This window comes from Physeter macrocephalus, chromosome 10 (genome assembly GCF_002837175.3).
Source record: "Physeter macrocephalus isolate SW-GA chromosome 10, ASM283717v5, whole genome shotgun sequence".
NCBI classification, from domain to species: domain Eukaryota; kingdom Metazoa; phylum Chordata; class Mammalia; order Artiodactyla; family Physeteridae; genus Physeter; species Physeter macrocephalus.
In genome coordinates this window covers 25121333-25140112 of record NC_041223.1, presented here as the reverse complement: position 1 = coordinate 25140112, position 18780 = coordinate 25121333, and the positions used below count along the sequence as shown (strand labels likewise).

Sequence of the window (18780 nt, the reverse complement as noted above, 5' to 3'; positions counted from 1 at the left end):
ACATTAACTTATTCGAACTTCACAATCTTGTGGAGTAGGCAAGGGAAATCGTTTCTTAATTTATAGATAAGGGGGAAGTTAAGTGAATTGTTCATCGCTACTTGATGAGTAAAAACACACCCAGACTTCATCTCCTCATTCAAGGCCCTGTCCGTTATATCTTATTACATCTGTTCTCTTCTGAGAAGGGTCCTGTGAAATGGTATTTTCTACTCTAACATTCTGCTTTTGCATGAAAATTAATTTTTTTAATCTTTAAAAGGTTAGTTTTTAATTTCAGTATAAACAACATAATATTAAATTTCTAGCTCTTATCTTTTCTTTTTACACCTCTCCATGGCCTAGAAAAAGAAAATATTCTTCCTCAGAGTGAAAATGTATCCTAGTGTTTTCGGACTCTTCCTAAGACTAATTCACCAGATACTTACCAATAAAAAAATACAGTCCAAATCTCATTTGCATGTATAAATGTTTCATTACTTCATGAAATGCACTGAAATATCTTAGCAAGAGAAAAATGAACCCAAAGGAGTGTTGCCTGTCGAACTAGAAGATGTCAGTATTTCGTGGGGGATAAGCAATACTCACTTTATCCATTTCCTGTTTGAAGGTGGCAAACACCTCATTGCTTTTTGTCAGTGTGCTCTGAAACTCTTCAAACCTTCCAGAGTAGACAGTAAGCTGTAAACAGGGGAAAGAGTAGATCTGTTTTAGGACTGCTTTCAGAATGCTTCCAGAACAAAACAACATGTCATTGTTTATTATTCGAGAAGAAAAATGATTTAAGGTAATTTTTAATACAATGTTAGTGATATGTTCAATTCTTTTTACTACGAGATCAGCCTAGGTCAGTGAGTATGATTGAAGTACTTCTTTAAAGAAAAATGAAATAATAAAATATGTCATCACCATTTCATTATAACTTTTACCAACAAACATTTTTTGAGCACGGAACATAAGCACTGACTCTGTGTACAAAAGCATTTAACCTGTAGTTCCTGTTTTTGAGGGACCTGCACTCCTGACAGGAGGATAATCCCAAAGACAACTTGATTATGGGACAGTGAATACGAAGTACCAAGTCAGTTAAGTAATAAGTACCAAGTAATAAGTACCAAGTCAGTTAAGTAATAAAAAAGTAAAAAACTTTTTTTTACTTAAAAAAGTAAAAAACTTCTCTGATCAGAGAAGGAGGTGAGTGTGGCAGGTGATCATCTGAGCCACATTTTTGTGGAGAAGGTGAGCCTTGAACTTGGTCTTAAAGGAAGCAAGAATGAAGGCAAGTATGGGCCAGACATGGACTAGGGTTGCTGCCATTATGCAGGTTGTGCTATTATAAGCAATTGTCATTTCCCTTTTTGACATGGTGGTTTTGTGTATTTATGAATACAGTGTTTTAGCCAACAGCAGTTAATTGTCCCTTTTCAACAAAATCAGTTTATTATACCAAGTTTTTTATAGATGGAAATAATGAGTCTTGAGGAAGAAATGCCTTTTTCTAATTTGCACCAATGAAACATCATACGGGTTAGCTTGGGAGTATGGAGAAGAGCCTTTGTACCTCCACATCCTTAATTCCGAGGCTTGTATTTGGGGTAGGAATAGGGCAGGATAGGGAAGGAGAGTGTATAAATACTTGATTGTTACTGACAGTGATACAATAATAAAATCTTGCTTTTGAAAATAATTTTAGGATAGCACGTTTTGAGTGAGTGGAGATTTAATATGGATGATTCTTGTTTACTAACATGGAAAGTTTCCATTTTCAAATGAGACTTTGGTACTCTTGACTGTCTGGAACAGCCTCAAGTCCTCAGTTGGGCGCCAACTGGCTGGTGGTACTTGTGAGACTGTCTTTTCAAGAGCAGAGAAGAGTGACTGACCGAAAGCCAGTAGGTGGGAGAGTTCCCAGTCTTGGGGATGGGAGTTAGAGGGAGTGTGTGGGAATCAAACAACCCCTAGAACCAAGAAAATTTGCTTATCTGGAATGGCTCATTCTCACATGATTCAGAATAGCAGAGGTTTTACTGCAGTACACAAGAACAACAAAATAACGTAAAACTTTTCATACGACACAGATTTTCCCAAGTCACACAACAGCTGACCATCATTTTGAAATCAATCATTAACACTGTGGATATGTGATAAAACTTGAGGTAACTCTAGTGGCCTAAAATTTTTCTCATGATTCTTTGGCATACAGATTTAAAAAGACTGGGTAAAGTGGCAGAAGGGAATTCATGGCCAGGAAGTCACCCTAGGGTTTTACACACATAGTGCATAAGACAATACAGCTGACCCTTGAACAACTGAGGGCGTTAGGGACACTGATCCTCCATGAAGTGCAAAATCTGTGTATAATTTATAGTCAGCCCTCTGTACTCCTGGGTGCTCTTATCTGCGGTTCCCCATCTGCAGATTCAACCAACCTTGGATACTGCAGTACTATAGTATTTACTATTGAAAAAAACCAACGTGTAGTTAGATCAGCACAGTTCAAACTCATGTTGTTCAAGTGTCAACTGTACTTGCTCATTATGTGCAATGCACTCTTGAAATAGTCTATTTAATTGTTTCATTTTTTCCCAAAGTACTGGCTGAGATCCACTGAATTGGTTTCAGGGTGCATGAATAGGTCAAGTCCCTCAATTTGAGGGTAAGCTCCTGTGGGACTGGCTGCCTGTACTGCCTGTGGTCTAGTGGTGTAGGCTGGGGACAGCTACCCCCAGCTGATCCTCTTCACCTATCACAGAATCCATTCATTCGTATTTTTGGCCAAGCCTCCTGTTAACTTCTTTTCCTTACTTTCTCCTCTTTCTTCTTCCAGCTTTTCAGTAATTCCAGCAGAAGTACAGGGGGTTCTCGGATATGGTCTCCCGAGCTGGTCCTCCCAGACCCTCTCTTGCAGCCCTCTAGTTGTAGGCTGCAGACAGGAAGGGAAGGAGTGGGCACGTGTGCGGTCCATTTCACCTGCGCAACCTTGACAGGCTCAACGGGGGCAACCACACCCACCCCGGCCAGCTCTCTCCTCATTCTTTGGGCAAAATGTTCTTTCGGTGTATAAATTGGGCAGATTTTGTTTCCCTTCCCACGTTTTCTTGTGGCATGGAGAAGACAGATATACCAGGGTTCCAAGGAGTAGTGTCTCACTTCATTACCACTTCTGGCTTTTTTCTAGTGACCATCAACTTTTTCTCTCTTTTCGTCTTTTAAATTGGGTAAAATACACATAACATAAGATTTGCCATCTTAACCATTTTAAGTATATAGTTCAATATTGTTAAGTATATTCACATTGTTGTGCAAACCAATTTCCAGAACTTTTCATCATGCAACACTGAAACTCTACACCTGTTAAACAATAGGTCTCCATTTCTTCCTTTTAGTGACTGTTTTTAATAGTCTGCTTTTCTTCCTATTTGACCTCTTTGTCATAGGTGGCAAAACCTGTATGGACTATACTTTTCTCAAGTAACCAACTCTGACACTCTTTATTGATACGAACTAAAATGCACACTTCTTGTTTACTTTATGGATATGTGTTTGGTCATATTTTCCCTCTCACTATTATTCTGACATGATGCATGTTTGATGTGTCATATTCCCTCTTTCACTTTGGTATTTCAGGGAAGCATGGAAGGAACATCCAGAGGTCTTCCTCAGTATTTTTACCAGAGGCAGAAATAGAAACAAACTATTCTAGGGTTAGTAACAACAACAGTTGCCCTGACATTTCACTTTTAAATGGGCAGAGCAGCACACACATTCTTTTACCTGAGCAGAAATTTTAATTACAAACATTCATAGCATATGTGAAACAGAAATGTGTCCAGGAATTGTCTTAGCCAACTTGGGAGATTGGGTTTGGGAACTAGTCCAATTATAATAGTAATTGCAGAGGAATCTCCTTTCATCTTATATAGATAAGGTGAGGCATTCTGAGGTTCAAGACTATGATTGTTATGATCACCCATCTTTAACAGTTGACTCACTGATCTTTCCCCTGGGGTAGTATTTTGTGTCTGTGCTGCTGTGTTGTGTTGGTATTGCTGACTTCCCACATCTACTACCATCTTCATCCTTATCGATCCAGTGAACACTCTATTTGTAGCCACAATTGTATCCCATTGATCATCTCTGACATTTACTCTGTTGCCTTGGTTTGTATAATTGAAAGCTAGACATCTCTTCCCTAAGTGAGAATCATGCCCCAGATTGGCAAGCTGTTGTCTTATGACTGAAAAGTGACTTCTGCCTAGGAAAACACAATCTATCCTTGATATTTCCTTTGCTCAGACCATAGAAATGGAGACTAAGGCCTCTCCTTCCGACCATCCGACTCCTTTAATTGTCAAACCAAGGGAAGTGTTTGAGTGTTTTGCAAGATCATCTGTGATAGATTTTGTTTTTCAGGGTTTAAACATCGTAAAAATATAATGCTGATATTTTTGAAGAGGAGCTCATTTAAACATTATTACACATAGGGATCTGGGGCCTCTATATTCTTCGTGATGATTAAGTAATTATTGCAGTTCTGAAAATGCCTTGAAGACAAAAGAGATAGACAAGGGAGGGTCCTTACAGAGAGAGCCACGTACCATGGAAAGCAAGGTGATGGAGGAGGCAGGGTTATCTAGTTTAGCTGAGTTCTTAAGCTCTGGATATTCTCTACATTCATAAACTAGAGCTGAACATGGTCTTGAGATCATCTTTTCCAGTGGTTCTTAAACTTTTTTTTTCAAATAAAGACTTCTTTTGTCTCATATATCACTATGTGGATCCTTACCTATGAAATAATACTAATATTAGCTCATACACTAATCAGTTTTTAGCATTTTAATTAATATTTATCACTAGATTGTGAGTTTAATTAGGCAGGGATTTTTGATTCTCTTATTAAGTACTATATTTCTAACATCTAGAACCATGCCTAGCACTTAGATGCTCAATAAATATTAGTTGAATTAATTATGCTTACTATGGGGGCAGGCACTGAGCTAAGTGTGTTTTTTTTTTTTAATTGTTGAATGTGTCTACTCTTTTTTTTAAAATTAGTTAATTTATTTATTTTTATTTTTGGCTGTGTTGGTTCTTTGTTGCTATGCGTGGGCTTTCTCTAATTGTGGCGAGCGGAGGCTACTCTTTGTTGCAGTGCACGGGCTTCTCATTGCAGTGGCTTCTCTTGTTGCGGAGCACGGGCTCTAGGCGCGGGCTTCAGTAGTTACAGTACACGGGCTCAGTAGTTGTGGCTCACGGGCTCTAGAGCGCAGGCTCAGTAGTTGTGGTGCACGGGCTTAGTTGTTCCGTGGCATGTGGGATCTTCCCAGACCAGGGCTCGAACCCGTGTCCCCTGCTTTGGCAGGTGGATTCTTAACCACTGTGCCACCATGGAAGCCCTGAGCTAAGTGTTTTGAGTGCATAACTTTAAAACAAACTGCATATACTACATGTTCATTAACTCATTTTCCTTCTATAAACTTAATCAAACATATGAATAACTGCCATCCATGCTGCTAAGCAAAAGCTGATACAATGTCAGAAACAACTACATTTTAGATAGTAGCTGCTGCCTTATGTGCTGTTAGGTTTTGGAAATACTGAAAAGTAATGGGCCTCCCAGAGGTCAGAGGACTCCAGCTAGGGATCATTGATCCATTACAGCATCCTTATTTTACAGACCAGGAAATTTAGGTCCAGGGAGGTTTAGGTGAGCTGCACAGAATCAGACAGCTTCACAGTAGAAGAGCCAGGACTCTGACCCTGGTCCCTGGGTTCGACCCAGTATTGAGGGATGAACGAGGAAAACTGGCAAGTTAAGTCTAGAACCCTGGGTCATACTTTTTCAAACTTGAGTGGGTATAGGTGGGAAATTGGATCACACCTTTATGTTATTTCACAGGTCATTAAAGACCTAGATTCTGATACCAGCCAAATGAGTCACTCTCTAGCCCAGAGTCTAATGGTATTAATCTATTCTTCATTTAGCATAGAGGAGTAGAGATTGCTTATAACAGATGGAACAATGAATAGCTTCAAGTACTGCCTGTTGTACCCCTCAAGGCTCTGTGCTCTGCATGGGACAGAGATAGAGCCAGAAGCCCTGACTTGCTTCTCTGGACTCTCCCCACAGCAGCCCCCCACCACTGGACAGTGAGGTCACACCTCCTTTCCCCCCTGCCTGCCTCTGGTTAGAAAACTGCCACTGCCTGCCACCCACCCCACACCATGATATGATGTGTTCCGCGACTGCCTAAAGGATGACCTTGAGTTTGTAACTTTAGAGTTTAGTCCTTCGATACTATTAATAGTGAAAAAAAAATTACGGTTCGTATTTCTATGTAATTAATATTTTAAAACTATTTTGATATATTAGTGGGGGAAACAATTCATCATTGCCTTTTGTACACACATTGGAAAGGTGTGCTTTAGGAAGGTTAGATGTCAAAATGTTATTTATGTTTTTGTCTGTGTAGTGGTATAATTTGTGATTTTAAGTTTCTTGTTTTTCCTACTTTCCTTTTTAAAAAATGAACACGTATTCATTGAACTTGTTCATTCATACAATGAAGAATTTTTTTTCACAATGAACAAATATTCAGCAGTCAGCACATAAACATTTACAAGTGAATTATTCAGATCTTAAATTAATACTGCCCAGTTTGGAAGGCTTCTGATTTTCTCACTTTCTGTGAATTTGCTCTGTGAGATTTTACAGTCCCTTTAGCACTTGGGCATTTCTCCCAGCAGGGGAGCTAGAGCCCCTCTGTGGCCCAGCCTGTGGCAGGATGGCTCTCCTGGAACCTGACAGGGAACATTTGCCAGCAGGGGCAGAGCCCCAAGGGCACCAGAAAGATGGATAGGTCTGGCTTTCCTCCAGAGCCAGCTGTTGCATGAGGCTTTATTTTTGAGCCTGAAATACGAATTCCCATAGTCTAATCAAAACATACACATAACATCACGAAGCCAAATGGAAATGGTTTCTGACGTCTGCCATCTCTAATCATTTGGCACTGACAAGGCCAACCTCTGATAGCACAAAAACGTGGGTGCTGACTCTATTTTTCTAATTTCCTTTTATTATAAATAATGTCAAACAAGTAAGGAAATTTTCAGTATTGACAATTACAGATGGTGCATCTGGACAGTTTACATTTTGCCCTTACCTTGACAGGTTAATGGGGGAGGAGAGAGAGGACGTATGAACAGGTAGGCAAGGACCTGGCCACCAGCTTATTTTGGTTGACCCTCATTTGTATTGATATGTCAACAGACCTTTTGACTAGAAGTTGTTGGTGCAGAGCATTTATTTTCCTTAGATATAACATTGTACTTTTATTTTTACTTAAAAATTATAAATATGAAGTTATTCTTCATTTCCAACTCCTGTCCCTACTTCCCCTCCCACATGGAAGGCCTCTTGCAGACTACCTTTTGTTCACAGAAGGGAGGGCACACCCATGCATTGCTGTCCCCCTACTTCACCTGAGCCTGCAGGACTGTCTCTTGTTCCTTCAGCACTTTGGCCTGAAGTTTCCACTCTGCTGCCTGGTTCAGCAACTGTGAGAAGAGAATGCATGGAAAGACTGTCAAATTATCTTTTAGATTACCATTTGTTGTAACTTGTGTGTAAACTTAATTACTTGCTAAGTAATCCTCTTAAGTAGTTTTGGGGGAACTTTGTAAATAATCTAAGAAAGCTAAGAAAACAACTAGTTTAAAAAGTTTGATTCTCAACTAAAAATTAGTGATTCCAATGGAAAAAAAAAAAGAGGAAAAAAGTCTCCAACTCAAGCATGAATCACACAAAATTCAACCTCCCACCAAATTCTGGACCCATCTGTAGCCATTCTGGCCAACTATCATTCAGCCTCTGCTTGAACATTTCCATAATATTCCCCCCTGGGGCATTGTTGTGAGCAACTGTTCCTTTATATTAGACCAGTGTTCTCCACCATAGTATGCATCAGAATCTCCTCGGGGGCATGTTGAACTGCAGATTCTTCTCAGCGAAAATAAGTTAGGAAGTATAGGGTGTGATTAGAATCTGTACTTAGAGCAAATACCCAAGATGGTTTGGCTATTGGTGGCCCATGGATTATACTTTGAGAAACACCAGGTTAGAAATTTGACCTATTACTCCAAATCCTATATAAGGTTTACAAAAGAAGTCTCACCCCTCTTCTATAAGGCAGCCCTTCAAATACAACCAAGGCCCTCATGTCAAACGCTATCAGAACTGGAACTCAAGGGTTAAATTGAAAAAGTTGTTCTAGGCGTAAAAATGACACATACATATGTAAGACATGTTATTTTAACTTAAGATGTATGTTCATTTATTTATCAATTTTGATGTAGGGCTGTGATCTTTGTTTTGGGTATGGATCTTCTGATTGGAATTAGGAGGGTTTTTGCTTGTTTTTACAAAAATCATATCTATAATATGGCATATAAGATTTATAATTTTTTTAAAACAATACTGCTAGAACCTAAAGACCTAAGATATTTGTAAAGCAGCTTGATTGGATAATTCTCTAGAGTTTTACAACTTTCTTCCAGTCTTTTATAGTTGCTCACGTCTAAGTTGACAATTGTTTTTCTGCTATTGGCCTACATCTAGGCTTTCAAATCATTAAGCATAGTTTGTTTTAGAAACAACTCTTTCTTTTAACACATATTTCATCAGTTTATGTATCATTCTGTTGATTTACATAATACAAAACCAAGGATAACTGGGAAGAAAAGGTTTGGGAGCAAAGACCCGATACTTAGTAAGCTCTGTCTTACTTAACATGGGCAACCACGTGTAGGTATTCCAGAGTGGCTAACCAGCCCCAGGATTCAGCATGCTATGGGCATCTGTCAGCGTGCTTCCAGAGAACGGCAAACATCGTGGATAACCTGGTTAGTCAGTCAGGTGGCTGTCAGTTAAGAAGTTTCTATTTTATTTCAAGACAGGCTGATATAAAATTTTTTTTGTTTATTCATGTTGTTCAAAAAAATGTTCATTTTTGCTATCAGAACCAAAAATAATAAAATCATTATTTGTAAAAACTTGGAGGCATCTTTTTTCTTATCCAAGTTAGTCTTGACCTCTCCATTTGTAAAAGGGGGTTGTATATGGCCCTCCGTGCCTCCCAGTGAGCAGTGAGGATCAATTATCATAGAAGTGCAGTCGACTCACTGTAAGAGAGGGTCTGAGGCAGCTGCGCAGCACCCCCTCCGGCCATCTGAGCTGTGTGGCTGCGATGTACACGGCCGGCCCCTGCTTGACACACAGGGGCCCTGTTGTGATGGGTGGTTCCCGAGGAAGAAGGAAGAAGGAGGCTGCCTGTTCTTCTTGAAATGAAGAAGGGCCCCTCCCCTACCCCCCAGCTCTGACTTGATATTTCATCACTTTCAAAAAGAAGTGTCAGAGCTGGAACCCAGGAAGGTAGCCGCTGGCTTTGAGGAACTGAGGGGGACTACCTCTCTTGGACGTGTACCTGCTGTTCTGCTAAATCAGGGAAGGAAAAGAGGGCAGCATGCTCGTTTCTTGCTAAGGTTGAGTCACTCCGTGTCCGCCCCCCAGTCTCTCTCACATGAATCTTTGCCTGGTTGCTCCTCTGTCGTGCCTCATATATTAAATACCAAAGGTACTGATATTCTGTAGGAAGCGTATTTTACCTGAGAGTAATTACATCAACAGTGGAGTATCCGTTTTCTTGGATTCTGAATAATAAATAAATGCTTTATTTCTTCATTTGAGAGCTAGGTTGTAGATGGATTTAATAAATTAATCTTTTTATTAAGAGCACATGGACATCTGATTTGAAATTATGCAACGTCCAGCAGGTTATGTTCTCCAGAATTCATCCTTTTGTTGCCAAGTTTGAAAACCGAAGTTTTAAAAAAATTCCTGTTCTAACAAATTGAAATGATTGTAGTCTGATTTTAGGTAAATGCAGAGCTTGTGATCAATTGTTAAATGGCTACATTTGAACAACTGGTCCACTGACTGTGTCAAATCTCTCTCTCCCCAGCGACAGACACGTGCTTTAACTCCTGCCTCTGAAACACACCTCTGAGTGTGATGTCCTATCACAGAGCTTGGGCTTTGGGGACAGATACACTGGAGACGTGACCAGCACCTCTTGGTCACTTAGCAGTGTGTGACCTTAAACAAGTCACATATCCTTTTTGAGCCTCAATTCTCTCAACTGTTTTGGAGTGTTTGGGGTTAATGAGATGTCAGTAAAAGTCACCACTCAGTTTCTTAAACCAAAAACTCAGGAGTCATCCTTGGCCCCTTCCTTTCCTCACTGTCACCATCTTCCTGTTCAAAGCATTGCCTGTTGGTTTTACATTAAAAACATAACTTTTATCCACATCCAGCTCTCCTTCTCCACTGCCACCTCCCCAATCCAAGCCGTCATCAGATCTTGCCCAGATTGCTGCCTAGCTCTCTTCTTGCTTTCTTGTCCCTCTTTAGTTCACGCTCCACCTACGAGCCAAATTCAGCTTTTACAGATGCAAAGCAGATCATGTCACTTCCTTTGCTAAAACTACCCAGTACTTTCCTATTACATTTAGAATAAAATCCAAACTACATTTAAAGCTTACAAAGCTATACAATTTGGCCCCTGTTTACGTCTACTATTTTATTTTGAAATTTTCTCCCACTGGGTCAACCTGCTCTTGCCACCCTGACCTTTTCCGATTTCTGGAGGATGCCACGCTGATTCCAGCATTAGGATCTCTGTCTCTTCTACAGACACTGCTGCTGGAGACCTCCTCTCTGACTCCCTCTCATCAGGCAGGGCGCAGCTCAAGCTCCTCCTCTCGGTAGGCCTTCCTGATCAGCCAGTCTAAAGTAGGTCCTCTCCTTCTGCCCCGTTCGAGGTTCCTCCTTATTTCCCTAGTAGCACTTACTATTCTCTGAAATTATCCTTCCTTATTTGTTTTCTTGTTTGTTGTGTCTCTTCCCAGTTAGATTCATGCTGGAGTGTGGCCTTCTCCTTCTTGTTCACCGCTACACCCCAGCACCTAGAAGGGTGCATAGCTCATGAAAGGTGTTTGAAAAGGGTCTGGTGAATGGATGCATGACTGTTTTAGGTAAAACAGTGTAGCTACAGTGTTTCCTACTGGGCTAGCCAATTTCATTCTCCAGGGAAGCTTAGGCTCTTTCTCCATCAGTCTAGTGCTCTATGACCGTTGTCAAAAACAACATTCTCAGGGGTTCTCTGACCCCAAGGCAGACCAGACAAGCACACAGACTCAGGTGATAAGTACATATTCCTTTTCACGTTTGTGTCGCTCCTCTGCTTCCTTCATCATTTCTTGCGCCTGCTCGAGTTTTGCATCCACCAGCTTCTGCTGCAGTTCTCTGTGTTTAAATATTTTGTCCAGGTGCTAAGGAAAAATAAAGTGCACATTATCAAGCTTGACTTATTATTGGTGCTGAAAAAAATGTAAAAAAAAAAAAGTAATGTTGACATAAACACGTGTTCGCTGGGTTTTAAGATTTTTTAAAAAAAGAGGGGAATAAATGCATTGGCATTGCTTATGGTTTTATATGAAAGTCATAAATTGGTGGAGTCCCCTGCATTTTGCACTACACAAAAGTGGCTGCAAAAGATGGTGGTGCCAGAGTTCAGCAATGCTAACTCCAAAAGGTCCGAACAGTATTTTTCTAAATTTGGTAACTATTAGATATGGCGCTAGTAATTATGCTAGGCAGCACGGACAGTGATGTATGTTGCAAGGGCTACAGCACTATCACTTGGTATTTTGGCTCTTGCTGTGAATATAAAACCACTTTTAATCACAACATTAATTCAGTTTATCATGGTGAATTCTCCTCTACATGCTTGCCTCAAAGGGTGGTGAGGAAGCCCTGAGGTAACAGCCTGTGGCCTTGGGTCTGGGACTGAAACAGGAGCCCCTGACATCAGCTCTGTTTCTCTGGTGGGCAAGACAAGGCTGAGGGTCACAGGTGAATTGACATGCGGATGTGCTACTGCCTCCTCCATGCCTTTTGACCTCTTGACTACCTTGATGAAGAGAAACTTCCAACTCTACCTCAGTGTGGAGAATTTCTTGGTCATTAGGAGGTCCCATTGGCAAGAGGACATGTGGAATTCCATCCTTGGGCCTTACCTAGAACCAATCCTAGGAATATACAACTAGTCTACCAGGCCATTCCCATATGAGAGCTCTCTGAACAGTGTGGACATTTTCTTTTTAGCTCCTTCCCTTTTGTTTTCTCCTGAACCTCCACTTCGGAGCAGGATTGATCTTCGTGACAAGGTAAAATGGTAGCACGGCATTATGGCTTACTGTGAGGAATTTCTTGATATACCTAACTGCTATGACCACCTTCTATTGGCTCAGTTTTTTTCTTGATAAAACCTTAGCATGTTGCTAACAGGGCTACTTTGACTATGTTATATTACATTTTAAGGCAGATATTTAAAATTTGGGTGGGATGGGAAAAGGGATGTGATATATCAAAATCCTGAGGGGGCATCTGGAGTCTTAAAAACATATTGAATATTAAAGTTTAATTTTGGAATAATAAAAGATCCCTATTAGTCCCCCAATGTAAACCATTGACAACAAAACTCTTTGGCTTTTGCGTCTATGGATAATTGATTGAATCTCGTAGCCTCTGCTTCCCATCTATAAAATGTGAATAATATGTTATCATCTGGTGCATAAGATTGTTGAGACAATTAAATGACATATTGTATGTAAAGTATAATACTTAGCACATTGCCTGGCACAAGCTAAGCATAAATAATAATGCCATTATTACTATAATTACTATATATAGTAATATTTTATATATTATTTGACTGTGGGGTATATACAATGCAGACTTTTAATTTTGATGACATAGTAATTCTTAAGAGGGAGTGTGTGAGGTATTTCTTGGTTCTGTAGAGAGAGTTTCAAAAAGGCTGAGAAATACTATTTTCAAGAATAACTGTGTTCACGGCCCAGCACTTTCTATTTGTTACCTTTGCTTTGCAGTGATTCCAGTTGTGCAGAAATCCTGTACGACTTTCAGCCAGGTATTTTGTAATACTGTCTGTTTTTATTTTGGCTAGTAAAAGAAATCCAATCCTAAATATTAATCAATCGAGAGGGCTGGCCATAACTTTGTCATTAACCAAGTTCCCCACCTTCACAACCCAGATCCGGTTTTTTTGTTTGTTTGTTTGTTTTGTTTTGTTTGCGGTACGCGGGCCTCTCACTGTTGTGGCCTCTCCCGTTGCGGAGCACAGGCTCGGGACGCGCAGGCTCAGCGGCCACGGCTCACAGGCCCAGCCGCTTCGCGGCATGTGGGATCTTCCCGGACCGGGGCACGAACCCGTGTCCCCTGCATCGGCAGGCGGACTCTCAACCACTGCGCCACCAGGGAAGCCCCAGATCCGGTTTTATATGCAGTGCTTCTAAGTTGTTGGATGTGGTTCTCACCTCCTCTCTGAGCTCATACTGGTCAATGACGCTTTCTAGTTTCTCTGCGAGCTCAGTGTTCTCCTGACAGAGCTTCCTATTTCGTTCACTTTGCTGCTCGATCTGGGCCTGGATATCTGTGAGGGTGCCCTGGAAATGACTTGTGATCTCCTTCCTTTTCTCTTCTTCCTCACGTGCCCTCTGAAGGGTTTCCTCCTGTGGATAGAAAGCACACTCTTTTGTTATGCTGGTTTACACGAACCAGGGTTTACAGGACTCAGGGTTTGGTCAGTGAAAGGAGATTAGTGTGCAGGGTAAGAAGGATGGTTTTCCTCAGCTCTCTAGAGGTAACATTGCTCAGCCCCCAAATAAATGTTTGAGCAAAGGTTTCAGTTGTGAATACAGGGTCACTCAGAGCAGGTGCAGCAAGGGCCTTGAATTTGATCGTTGGTGACGAGTAGGCTTGTTTTAAAGACAACGGGTCCCCTGTTGAGTGAATAAACTGCAGGGATTTGTAACAGACTTGCAGCCCTAAGGTTCTGATCTCTTGCCTGTAGCCTGGAAAAAAAGGCCACTTGGTTTTACTGATTGATGGGACATATCATGTGTTCCTTTGGTTTGGTATAGAAAGAAGAACAATAGATCTTATGCCTCTATAAAAATGATGGCATATTAATCACATAATTGTATTCCCCAAGTTTTTAAAATATAAGTGATCACAATATAAATTTTTTTTTAGTTAAAAAAAAAACTTTCATCAAAAAGCTTGAAAAGGAAACTAAGATAACCATAGATGAATTACAGCAGTTCAAGAATGTAAAAGGAAATCTTAGAAAATATGCTGGATTTTTTTTTAATATATAAATTTATGTATTTATTTTTGGCTGTGTTGGCTTGCTGTTGCTGCACGTGGTCTCCCTCTAGTTGCGGTGAGCGGGGGCCACTTTTTGTTGCGGTGCACGGGCTTTGTGGTGGCCTCCCTTGTTGTGGAGCACAGGCTCCAGGCGCGCAGGCTTCGGTAGTGTGGCTCGCGGGCTCCAGAGCGTAGGCTCAGTAGTTCTGGTACACGGGCTTACTTGCTCCATGGCATGTGGCATCCTCCCAGACCAGAGCTCAACCCATGTCCTCTGCATTGGCAGGCAGGCTCCTAACCACTGTGCCACCAGGGAAGTCCCCTATGCTGGATATTTCTTGAAGGAACAATCATCCATTGTGTCACATAGGGTAATTGAAATGTTCAGTGTAAATTTTGAATTTGAAAGCAATATTATGTTTCAAATCTTCTTTAACTCTAAAATGAAATATCTAATATTCCCCTCTTCTACTTTGTTAACATCTAAGAATTGAAAATTAACTTTTATATCACTTCTGTTCTCTTTTCTCCTAAATCAGAAGTCCCCCTTCATTGCTAACTGCTAACAATGTACCCAGATTTTCCCCATATCTATATTGAGAATTATTTGCATTGTACTTATTCCTCTCATTCTTTTAAAATAGGGCTTAATCTTGCTACATCATACCAAAGATAGAGACACTGCTGACAAGTGATACAGACATTTTAGGATTCCTTTAGTTCTGATTAATTGTTATTATGAAAGCTTGCTTCATTGTTGGCAAGTAAAATTATACTGCATTTAGTTGCCTACCGTGATCAAATTATGTAACAGGATTTTTAAAAAGAAATGCTGATTGAAACAGAAGTAATTGTGCAAGTCTTTATTATTACAGTAGAATAATGTGATCAAAATAAAAGTTGATGCTGAAAATACATGCTCTGGAAATATTTTAATTTATCATTACGTATCCCCTTTCTTCTACAATATTTGCATATTTTCTAACTCTAATATAACTCCTGATATCAGAATCATAATTTATTCATGGTATAAACAATATTGAGTGGAAATTTCTTAGGGATATTGTAGAAGAAATCTACACTTCCTAATCTGAAGAAATTAACTCTCGGAGATGTTATTTCCCTGAACTTTGAATGCTAACACTTACTATATGTATTTCACTAGAAGTGATTTTGGCGTCTGTTAAGAGCAGTTGAATATACATGTGATAGTGATTGTCTCCTTATTGTTCCCGATTAGTTTAGAAGCCAACAACCTCCTAGTCTTAGACTTATACTCCATGATCTGATTGTCATTTGCATTTATATCTATTCCATCCATGAATGAATGAGTAAATGAAAGGACCACCCCATGCTACCCAGCAAGTCTGAGTTTCACTGGTCACTGGCTAGAGAAAGAAGGTATGGCTGTTAATATGGCATTAAACACATGTCAAACCATCATAGCACCCAGTCCTGGCCTACAGAATGGCGTCTTGCATTTTACATTACATGGTTTTTCAATGAGAGAAAAATAAATGTACTGCAATCATAAAATTTGAGTCCACTGGTAAAGAAAATGCAATCATTTGGACAATGTCTGAGATAAAATTTTCTTTATCATGCACAAAATTCAAAGTGAAAATTAATAATGCAAAGAAAATGGAGGGACAAAATCTGAAATAACTAAGAAAACTTTTCAAGCATCATTGTGCATCTTAGAACCAGTGCTGTGCCTGGGACACAATCCATGGGTATTCAGTATATGTTTATTTAATGAATCAATAAATTATTAATTTACATATAGACATATGAATAGCTTGAACTAGATGATTCCTGTAGTCAAAAATTGATGTAATTAAAAGAAAGAAGTAGGCAATTTCACAATTATAGTAGGAGATTTTTTACACCCATCCCTCAGTAATTGATAGAGCAACAAGACAAAAATTCAGTAAAGACATAAATGATCTAGAGCTAATTGTTACTTATGCAACATTGCACCTAATGTGTATGTAAAAGCACTCAGCACAAGTCCTGGCATATGTAAAAAGCACTCAGCACAAGTCCTGGCATAATAATGCTACTTAATTCCATTTCCATAACTGGAAGCCATTTCTGATGGTGTGTGGGTATAGCTACAGGATCTCCTGCCACTTCCATCATTCTGTCTTTGAATGCTGTCCAAAGAGATCAAGCCACATCATTCCATCCACATCATTAAAGGAAATTTAACTTTTATCTCCTTACTATACAACACTACTGAAAGCCAGGAGATTTATGTAAGCACAGAGTGCTACTACTTGATTACATATCTGAAGTTGAGGATGATGACCCCATTCCCATATAACCTGGGTTTCGATTGTCCCAGTGCAATGATTAAAGAGATGCCAGAAGCCCATCTCCTACAACTCGTAATTTGAGAGTTAGAGTTCGTCACACTGGCCTCTCATTTCCCAGATATCAGAAAACAATTTTGGAATATGAGGAGCCATTATCCTCTTCTATTTCTCTTCCTAACTCCATTGTAAAAGCTTAGCAATGATCTTAATCCCTCTGTTTCTTAAAGTATCTTCTTTTAAACACGTGTAATAATAACTATCTCACAAGAATATTGCTATCTAATTAATTCTTGTTTGTCAAAAGCTTTAGGATCTTCAGCTGGAAAGGGGATTGTGGATGCATGCAGTATTGTCTTGGAGAGCCCTGCATCTTGCTTCACTGAATGGAGCTGGTGTCTGTGTGTAATCAAATTAACCACACTGCTAGAGGCTTACGCTGTAATTAATGAAACCCATGCAGACTGACTGAAGTGATCAGTCTATTATTTTTAGATTGAATAATTAAGCTTGAAGAGCTTCATTGTTTTTTCAAGTAGCTTCTTTTTTCAGATGACTATTGACATTTTAGCTCTGAATCTTGCCTTATTCTGTCAGTTAGCTTTGTGTCAATTTATTTCATGTCATGCAGATTTTCATTATCATACAAAAAATGTTGAATTTTTATAAATTTGTATTTTAAAGAGTAGAACTAAGGCCTACCTTAAAAAACAAAACAAAACAAAACAAACTCAACATAAGGAAGAGGAATGGCACACATTTTACTAAAGGTCTGCTCCGCATCAAGTACTATGTGAGCACCTTACATGTGTGGCCTCATTTAATTTTTCCCTGACCACGCAGCGAAGTTGGTGTAATCCTCATTTTATGGATGAGGTAACAGGCTTGGGAGGTAAAATAATTTATTGCAAGTTACAGGTGAGCAAGGGGCAGGGCTAGTATTTGAACCCAATTCTCTCTGATTCTAAAACTCACACCCTTACCATAAGTAGCAGAAGCCTGTGCCTACAGAGCATGCAAGAAGGTGTGTTATATGGGGCCTCGGTGACACATACCTTCAGTGTCTTGTTGTGTCTCTGCAGCTCCCGGCACAGACCCTCCAGTTTGCTTCGTGCAAGGATAGCTTTGCTGTGTTCACCTTGTAACTGGTCCTTTTCTTTTTGGATCTGTGCCTGTTTCTTCTGTAAGAGTTTTAACTTCCTTTGCTCAGTGCGATGCTCATCCAGCTGGATGTGGGGATGCAAGTGTGAAAGAAAACAGCAGGGATCTCTGTTGAGTTGATATAAAAGGACCCAAAGAGGAAACGCCTAAAGACCACTGTATGGTTGTTTGGAAAATGTTTTGCTATTATCACTGTCCCTCTGGAATCAAAAGAACTTCATAAATGTTAACTTGGCAGTACTTGTAGATATGGTTTTAAGAGCATAACATTTATGGGTTTTTTTCCTTCATCATTCTTATTATTGATCTCTTTTGCTTTGGTCTTCTTCTTGGTGGTCTAGAAACAGTTGTATCTTTCCTGAGTCTAATGAAGTCAGTCAGTATAGAAAAGCGTGTCTCAGAATTCATGATAATGCCTTGCGTTAGGAGGATAGTCAATGGTGTGTCTGCCTGGTTTACATTTAGTTTTCACAATTCTTTCTCAAGACAAGCTTTAGTAACTATTTTTAAAAGTAGGAAAGCGAAAAGCAGCTTCCTAGCAAACAGAAGATGAAGTCTGTGGTTATGAGAAAGGGGGAGTGGAGAATGTACCCCTCGACTACTTAAGGATTGATGATCTGTCACCGAAGTTTCAGAAATAGCCACTACACAGCCCAACAGCACACATGGCAAGTATCCTTAACAGGCCTTGCTCCCTGCCCATCTCCCTCACCCTCTGTGCTTATGGTGAATAAACCATGACACTTGTTATCTGCTGAGCACAGGTGGGGCCTCTTCTCACACTCCTCCAGCAGCCACAGCTAAAGTATGGAAATCAAGGGCGGCATGGAAAATGAAACCAATGAACCCCTGGGCTTTCCATCTCGGGATGCTAAAGTTCTGAGGTAGGGTTGCCAGGTAAGATGTAGGACACCCAGTTAAATTTGAATTTCAAATAAATAGGGAATAAGTTTTTAGTAAAAGTATATCCAAAGTATTGCATGGAAGGTACTTTTACTAAAAAAAAAAATGTTG

At 39.9% G+C, this 18780-nt stretch overlaps 1 protein-coding gene across 1 annotated transcript in view; it reads right to left on the bottom strand.

The window, feature by feature from the left end:
• The window catches only part of TXLNB (taxilin beta), a 43733-nt gene that overhangs the window by 10417 nt on the left and 14536 nt on the right, over positions 1-18780 (bottom strand). Inside the window, exons 4-8 of the mRNA XM_028494377.2 lie at positions 17661-17831; positions 13459-13653; positions 11269-11388; positions 7483-7557; positions 589-681 (exon numbers count right to left, since the gene is read on the bottom strand). Coding sequence (XP_028350178.1) covers positions 589-681; positions 7483-7557; positions 11269-11388; positions 13459-13653; positions 17661-17831 — 654 coding nt within the window. The remainder of the gene's footprint in view (positions 1-588; positions 682-7482; positions 7558-11268; positions 11389-13458; positions 13654-17660; positions 17832-18780) is intronic.